This window comes from Podarcis liolepis, assembly GCF_965112155.1.
Source record: "Podarcis liolepis genome assembly, chromosome: 4".
Lineage (NCBI taxonomy): Eukaryota > Metazoa > Chordata > Lepidosauria > Squamata > Lacertidae > Podarcis > Podarcis liolepis.
Genome location: NC_139558.1, coordinates 79,988,502 through 79,997,334, shown reverse-complemented (window position 1 = coordinate 79,997,334; position 8,833 = coordinate 79,988,502). Strand labels below are relative to the sequence as shown.

General features: G+C 45.1%; 1 protein-coding gene across 3 annotated transcripts in view; it reads left to right on the top strand.

Moving 5' to 3' along the window:
- The first annotated feature begins 799 nt into the window (after positions 1 to 799).
- Positions 800 to 8,833, top strand: part of LOC310704869 (cilia- and flagella-associated protein 337-like) — a 35,006-nt gene continuing 26,972 nt past the window's right edge. Inside the window, exons 1-3 of one of the 3 annotated variants that reach the window (XM_083498876.1) lie at positions 800 to 1,048; positions 6,913 to 7,195; positions 7,883 to 7,936. In XM_083498876.1, coding sequence (XP_083355002.1) covers positions 7,124 to 7,195; positions 7,883 to 7,936 — 126 coding nt within the window. In that variant the 5' untranslated portion in view covers positions 800 to 1,048; positions 6,913 to 7,123. Of the gene's footprint in view, positions 1,049 to 2,460; positions 2,717 to 6,912; positions 7,196 to 7,882; positions 7,937 to 8,833 lie in introns of those variants that run through there. The other 2 variants (XM_083498874.1, XM_083498875.1) reach the window with 2 other exon arrangements.

Here is an 8,833-nt window from a genome sequence, read left to right as displayed (position 1 = left end):
AGCAAAGTAATTGAATTCAGCAACAAGCTAACCAGCAAAGAAGTACGTAACACACTTACTGTTCATAGTGAGATGACTGTGCAATTCAAGAAAAATAGCTGATGATTTGCAGTTGGCAATGAGAGGTCATAGCAGAAATATCGCCAAGGCAAGAATGCAAATGGCACGCATCAACCAAAATGAGGACTTGTTTGGAGGGCTGATTACAGGGCAGTAGGTTATTCAGATGTAAAATGATGACTTTCAAGTCTTATTATGGCTTCAGTGTGTTGGTTTTGGCTGAGGGAGGAGGCAAGAATATTGTGCATTAAATTATTATGAAGTGTGTCTCTCTCTGTGTGTGTGTCCTATATGTATTCTACTATATCACAACTATCAAGCATACACGCTGTTATCAGCTATCTACTGTTATCAGCTATCTACTGTTAATCTCTCTCTCTCTCCATCTATTTTCCCTTTGAGATTTGATGACTAAATATCTGGCAGATGGAGTGCTGCCTATTATCAGGCTGCCTGCACAGGCCTGAGACAAGTTTAGCTCTCCCCTGAAATAATTTTCATTCTCCGAAAAAACAATTAATCACTGATAGATAAAACACAGATTATGACCAATAAAAACAGCACTGTGCTAGCCGCTGCTGGAGCACTATAACCCAGTTCTGTTCCTGAGGTTATTACACAAATTCTTTAGTTTTTTAATATGTGCCACATGCCTTCAGATTGAGGTAGTTGTGGTTTTCTTACATTTCACTTACAATGGGAAATGTACTAACTGGAGCACTCTGAATCATAATGGAATTTGCTGGCTGGTGCTATTAATTGAGGATGAAAAAAATCTAAAAACCAAGACTTGTGCTTTGTGTAACATAATGCAGAACAGGACATTCTGGATTCACTTAGGGCTGTTTTGCAAATTCTTCCTCTCCTTTTTTCGTAAACTGCGTGGTGTTCCTCACCAGGCAAAGAAGTGATTGTGCAAAAGTGAATGTCATGTGCTTTTCTCCCTCTCTCATCATTTCAGTTTTTCAGCACCAGAAGAAATTGTGGGGTGAGTCAGAAGCAGGGAGATGTTGCTTCCTGCCATAATTCTCTTTTGATGTTCCTTCTTCCCTACTGTAAGTTCACAGCTGTTTTCTATCAGAACAGGTTAAATAGCCATTTGCCTTGCTTTCATTCTGGGTAAGAATCAGGGCTGAGCGGAGTATGCCAATGTTTGGAGCTGAACCGTTAACATCTAAGAAATTCCATACCATGTTCCACCATCATAGCATGGGCCCAGCTTCTGGGTTCTAGGTACCTGATAATTTAAAAAACATTATCAGTGAATATTCCGTCCTGAACTAGCAACTCTTGCACAAAATTGATGTTTGGAGCCATCAGGGACAAAGCCTTTTGGATTATAAGTGGCATGTAAATAAATAAATAAAAATAAAAGGATGTGAGGATACCTTCTCCTGACACTCTTAGGCTAACCTATACTTAGCAAGGTTGTGGTGTGCATAAAATGGGGGGGGGGAGGGAGAGAACCACAATGAATGCCAATCTGTTCTACTTGGTGGAAATGGGATTTAAAATACTGAATTTATACAAGTTCTGGCTTGACATTAAAGGACAGCTCGAGGCTGCCTAACACACCGTATGCGTTTAAAGCGTAATTTTGCAGTCAAAACAATATGCTCTGACTTAAGGTCCTACTCCTACAGTGCCTCAGAACTTGCTTTTATCAGGCTTGGTGGCAGAACCAGATACATTGGTACCTCGGGTTACAGACGCTTCAGGTTACAGACTCCGCTAACCCAGAAATAGTACCTCAGGTTAAGAACTTTGCTTCAGGATGAGAACAGAAATTGTGCTCCGGCGGCATGGCAGCAGTGGGAGGCCCCATTAGCTAAATTGGTGCTTCAGGTCAAGAACAGTTTCAGGTTAAGAACAGACCTCCAGAAGAATAAAGTTCTTAACCCGAGGTACCACTGTACTCAGGTAGGTAGGGGAACTTTTATTGTGGTACAGGTGGCACCTTTGAGAATCACAGCTCAGGGTCTTTCTACATGTCACTTATAGTGCTGCAGCTGCTGTCTCCCCCCCCCCCCCATTTTTCCATCAATGTACAGTGGTACCTCGGGTTACAGACGCTTCAGGTTACAGACTCCGCTAACCCAGAAATAGTGCTTCAGGTTAAGAACTTTGCTTCAGGATGAGAACAGAAATCGTGCTCCGGCAGCGCAGCAGCAGCAGGAGGCCCCATTAGCTAAAGTGGTGTTTCAGGTTAAGAACAGTTTCAGGTTAAGTACAGACCTCCGGAACAAATTAAGTACTTAACCTGATGTACCACTGTATATATATATTAATAAAGGGTATACAAATGTGCACATGTTCCCCAAGACTCTTAAGCACCTAGCAACACCCCTGCCCTGAGGGAGCTGCAATGCATAATCCCCAAGCTGTGATGCTTTGGGACTTGGAGGAGGTGCTAAGTAACCTGAGCTGTGGTAACTGTGGACAGACAAGCTCTAACCAGCAGGCTCCAATCTTAGGCACAAAGTGGGCACCCACCGCTGCCTCAGGGGAGTGGAAACAGCAGTGGTATTGTGAGATTCAGTTGCTGGCACTGGGAAGGGTAATTTTCTGGTATGATTTCTGGTGCCAGAATGCCTCTGGGGAGAAAAGTGAGGCCAAGTTCTGCTTCAGGACACTTAGAAACATCCACACTTAGCAGGTAAGAGGTGAGGGTGGGGGGCGGGGAGGATTTGTTTAAAAAAAACTCTCAATGCATATAAATAAATAAAAAATTACCGGCTTTAAAAAATAAAAATAAAATGAGTTTGGGTGCAGATTGAGTCCAAGAGTGACTGCAGTGCTGATCAGTATTGTTTGGAAGCTATTTGCTTGTTGTCAGGGAACCAAATGCTGTTCTTTTGCTTTCTTATAAATTGTCAAAATTTTCAAACCCTAACGCGAACAGTTCCTTCCCTGAGACACGATCGCTTCACATTCTATCACCTTGGTGAATTCTGTATCACTAGTGCACATTCTTGCTGCGAAAATCCTTTTTTGTTTGTTTGCTTGTTTTGTTTGCCCAGTCTGCTTTGCTTGGGAACGTGCAACGGATTATAATTAGCTGCTCTCACACACCAGGACTGCCTGAGAAGGAGAGCTCCTTGACTTGGTTTCTTAGAACAAGAAAGATAAAACAAGGCTTAACTTTTGTCATACAAAAAGCCAAGAAATAAATAATAGCAATTTTGGGAGGGATGGGGTGATAGCAAAGGAACAGTATTTCTTTCGTCAAACTACCAATTATATGCAATTAGATTCATGGCATGGAATGCACTTTGTTGAACACATAGCCCTGTGATGGCCTGGGACTTGGGCTCGGACTCGGAACCAGAGGAGTCTCAGTCCGCACTGGATCCTTTGCCTCAGGCATCATCTGAACCAAGTCTGGGGCCTGATCCTGAAGATTCCCAGTCTGCACAGGTTGCCCTGCAACAAACCCCAGCTGGGCTGAGTCAGGGGCCTGAGCCTGCCCTGGCTCCAGATGCAGGAATTACCTCATTGCCTTCAGCTGGGCCATCACTTACAGCTGCTCCACTACTGATTTGGTCAGGGGAGGCTGAGGCGGCCCCTGGGTCTAGTAACCCACCGATGTCTCCCGAGCTGCAGAGACTGAGGTCTGAGGGAAGGAGAGACCTGAGTACTTGCAGGAGGAGTGCTCGCCTTTGGGCGAAACAGGGAGGTGAGTCACCGGGGGATCAGGACCGGTTGTTACCCCAACAAAGATAAAAGGCTGTCGGACCCCACCCCAGGTTGCGGGAGCAACATTGCTATATGCTAGATCCTGCCTGAGATCTTGTACCTGTCCTTGTCTGTTTTCCTGCCTTGGCCCTGTCTGAATGACTCCTAGCGGAACCTTCAGATTCTGGTCCAGTCCTGGACTGCGTTTCACGGGTTACCCCCTGGGCTCAGCACAAGCCCAACACCCTGCAAACAAAAGAGACCCTAGAATTGTAGAGTTGGAAGGGGCCTTGAGGGTCATCTAGTCCAACCCCCTGCAATGCGGACATCTCGTCTAGATCAGTGTTTCCCAACCGGTGTTCCGTGGCACACTAGTGTGCCGTGAGACACCGGCTGGTGTGCCATGGGAGGGAGGCGGGCGAGTCGGGCGGCGAGAGGCGGCGGCGGCGAGGATCCGCGTCGAGCCGGGGGCGGCTCCGCGGTGCTGGTGCCGAGCGGCGGGGCAGCGCGCGCAAAAGGGAGGAGCGCGAGACAGCGGAGGAGGAGGAGGCCGGCATGTCCGGGCAACAGCAGCAGCAACTCCCGGCGACGGCTCCTCCTCCGCCCGCTATCGCCGCCACCACCACAACAGCCGCCGCCGCCTCAGCTGCTGCCGTCCCTCAGTCCCTCGCTCTGCTGCCTCCTCCCACCCCGGCAAGGGGAAGGGAAAAAACTTTCACTTTTGTGCGTCCCTCCCGGCGTGACGCTGCGCGCTGACGTCACGGGGCGGGGCTTTAATGGTGGTGTGCCGCGAGATTTTTTCCCGGTAAACAGGTGTGCCGTTGCCCAAAAACGTTTGGGAAACACTGGTCTAGATCATAAATGGCAGATGGCCATCCAACCTCTGCTTAGAAACCTCCAAGGAAGAAGAGTCCACCACCTCTCATGGGAGTCTGCTCCACTGTCTAACAGCTCTTACTGTCAGAAAGTTCTTCTTTCAGAATCTTGCTTATAACTTGAATCCATTGGTTTCAGTCCTACCCTCCCTAACAGAAGCATGGGGGGGGGGGAATACAAATCCTGTTCCCGTTTCCTCTTGATTATATTAAGGTTTGAAGTATTGCTAAGAGAAGAGCCAGCAATCATCAAGCACCATGGATCGAGTGTTCATAAGCCAGTTATAACAGTGTTATACAATTGTTTTCTATATGCAACTGTTTTATATCTAATTTTTTAAAATAAAAATTATTTTTAAAAAAACAGTTTAAAACAGCAGCACATGCATAAAATCAATTCAATTCCAAGACAGATGCTGAGATGGAGATTTTAGAAGGTGTGTTAATTTCGCTATGGGCATTTGATGCGGTTTGAATCTCTCTGTGTCTCTGCTGCTTTCATTGTTTCTCAGTTCTTTTCTGGGAGGTAGGAACAGAACAGTAGCCCACTACTTTTCTGTTTGTTTTTGTAGAGGCATAGTTTTGACATGTAATTTGCGCCCCATTGCAACACATAATCACTTTGACACACTCCCATTATTATCCTTCTCATCAGCATCCTTTTAGCAGCATTTTTTGGGGGGGGGGGTTTACAAATGGCAACAAAACACTTTTTCACCTACTTAATTTTATTTAATTTTGCAAATGTTTTCAAATGGATAAGTGTCCCTAGCATTTTTTTAAGCACACTGCTAAAATGGCATGGTTAGGCACACATTTACTCCTGTAGCCACACAAATACGCTACGCCCACTAGTATAGTTATAACAGCAGGATATTCACACACAAATAGCGCCAGGCTCATAGAACGATGGAGAGTCGCTTGTAATTATTTTTGTAGCTTATAGTGGAAAATCAATGACTAGGTAGCACTAAAACTACACATTCTAGAAGCACTCCCAATTTATCGCCTAGCCTTTGTCCAATGCTGCCTCCTTGTGAATTTAAATAGATTAGCATTTATTGTTTTCGTCTCTGGGAGAGGCGCACATAAGGCAGGCAGCCGTACAACACTATACACTAGTTTCCAAGTTGGCCGCCTCTTATGGTACCAAACCCAGGAAATTAGGGTTGTATTAAATGATGCTGCTTAGCTGACATTAAGACTTCCAACCCCATTGGACACCAGCCAAGACCAGCTTGTTGTTGACTTGTCCATTTACATTTAATCTTCTCCAGCACATGTTACGGAGGCTGACAATAAGCAGAAATATTTGTATGACTCAGCCACCTTGCCCCTACAATCCTATTGTTTATGCCCAACCAGTCACTCTAGGTATGGTTTAATATAGGAAATGTCCAGATTTGAGACATGTTAATGTGTCTTCTCTTTTCTGCGGTGCCATTGTGTAGGTGCTTTGAGAATCTGAGTGATTCACTTCACCTTGTTATGCCTTCCCTTTCCCTCCCCTCCCCATTTAATCACATGATAACTGAAAAATGTGAGGGTTATAGATGGATAGAGTTGTGTACCTGTGTTCGCACTACAGTGGTACCTCGGGTTACATACGCTTCAGGTTACATATGCTTCAGGTTACAGACTCCGCTATCCTAGAAATAGTACCTCGGGTTAAGAACTTTGCTTCAGGATGAGAACAGAAATCGTGCTCCGGCAGGGGGGCAGCAGCAGGAGGCCCCATTAGCTAAAGTGGTGCTTCAGGTTAAGAACAGTTTCAGGTTAAGAACGGACCTCCGGAGCAAATTAAGTACTTAACCTGAGGTACCACTGTATACCGTTCAAGCACATTTCCACCCTCAAATACTTCTGGGCGCTGTAGTTTACCCCTCACAGAGTTACAATTCCCAACAATGCTTTAAAAAACTACAGTGTCCAGAATTCTTTGAGGTGAAAAATGTGATTTAAAGTAAGGTTACCAGACGTCCCTGTTTCCCGGGGGAAAGTCCCTGGATTTACACCTCAGTCCCCATACAAAATTCATTGAACTTGAAAAGTGTCCCCGGATTCACTGCAACAAATCTGGTAACCTTAATTTAAAGGACTTGTGCGTGTTCATAAGCTGTAACTTGTAAAGGAAGCTGTTACCTCAGTCTGGAAACAATCTACTGTTGTTTCTACTGTTACTACTGCTACTGCCAGCAACTAATAATTAATGATAGGTAATTTATTATTAAGAGATAGTTAGTTCATTAATAATAATAATAGCAATGCCCATGCCTGCCTTCTGGTGTTTGTGCTCTGACAGCATTCTAAATGAGTTGAGAGAGACGACAGATACAACAGACCTTCTGTTTCGACGTGCGCAGACTTCATTAGGAGGGCGCAGGTTGCCAGCTGTGTCTCCAGTTTCCCTTAGCAGTTTTTCAGAAGCTCGGGAGGAGGAGATAGAGCAGCTTCCAGAATGGCTGCTGAGGGAGCTGCTGAAAGGGCAGCAGAGGAGTCACTCCATTGGACTCATGGAAAATATACTGGAGAGCGAAAGCGTTCGCCATCGCGTTGACTCATCCAGAAGCCAATGGAAAGGAAAGGTATAGTGAATTCTCTTGCTGGGCTCCGAAGGGCTTTTCAAAATGGTAAATGCTATGAGAGGACGAGGAGATTCTGAATTTGTTGGATGACAATGGGCTCGCTGGCTTTCCATGATGTCAGAGAGCAGTTCCCTCTATAGAGTCAGTTAGAACCGCACAGCACACATTGCAATCTCCACTGAAAGCCACTTTGCAGACACACACCCAACAACCACCTGGAACATGAAACAAAGAGACAGAGGTTCATACACCATGGTTCCAACTACTTGCAAACATTATGGACAAGGTAGGAATCGCTTGGCATGGGGAAGCCTTTTCCCCCACAGCATCCTGATAGCATATGCTCCGGGTCTGGTCCTATCATTAGGCAGAATGAGGCAGCTGCCTCAGGTAGCAGATGATGTAAGGTGTCATCTAGTGGTAGTGAGGTTTTGGAGGACTGGGCTGTGTGCCAAAGTGGTTCACTGGGTGGGGTGGAGCTGCTAGACTAGCTTCCTGGCAGGTGAGTCACAGTGATTTACTAGGAGAGAGGGGGGGAGGAGCAAGGCTGCGGGAACATAGGTTGCAATGAACTGAAAGGTGTCCTCAAGTAACATTAAATCCATGAGCACCTCCCAAGTCCTAAAAGGGCCCATGTGCATCATCATTTAATTATTCCATTTTTATTTTTATTTTTGTCTTGGCAAGATTGAGCAGCAAGTAACTCTGGAACAGCTTCAAAAGCTACATGTGGCCTTTCAGGTATGACCATCCCAATGAAATCATATCAGTGTATATTATTTCACTGATAATGTATATCCTTTCACTCTGTATATTGTTTCGCTGTTAACATATTGACTGGAAACAAACTGTTCTCTCATACCAATTTCAGAAGGGCACCTATTTAATTTGCATTTATGCCTCAGAAAGTTTGGAGTAAGAAAGTATTGAGAAAGTGTGTTCATGAATTTTGTTAAGAGATTTGTGTCTGCAAGAGAGCAATGTAATCATTACTGATGTAATGCAATGCAAGATAAATATCAGTTCTGATCATAGCTGTCAACATTTCTCTTTTTTTAAGGGAAATTCCCTTATTCCGAATAGGATTCCTCGCAAGAAAAGGGAAAAGTTGACAGCTATGGTTCTGATATGTTAGCTTGCAAAGATATCTCAAGCAGGGCTTTGTGGGCCCTGTGTCCAGCCCTCACCTGCATCCATATCCTTGTCCTCTCCTCTCTTCCCCATGCACTGTAGTCAACCAGGTGCTGTGGAACATAAGAGTCTCCTGGAGCAGGTCAAAGGCTCATCTAGTCCAGCATCCTGTTGTCACAGAGGCTAGCCAGATGCCTCCTGGAACCTCTCAAGTAGGACCTTAAGTCAGGTCTTAAGGTCCAATGCATCTTAAGGTCCAATCACTTCCTTAGGGTTAGATGCATCAAACATCTCTTGGGAGTTCTGGTTTCATGGACTTCTAAGGGTCCCCTATGAGCAAAGTACTGACAAGTGTCCTTGACATGGAGTAGAGAGAGGCTTTCAGCAAAGTCTGTTAATAGCCACTTCTGAATGAGTGAGAAGCATAATGAGTTTTTGTTTGGCTTGCTTATGTGCCTTTAATAAAAGAAGCAGCGATCAGCAGGCAAATTGTATTATGATGACCTG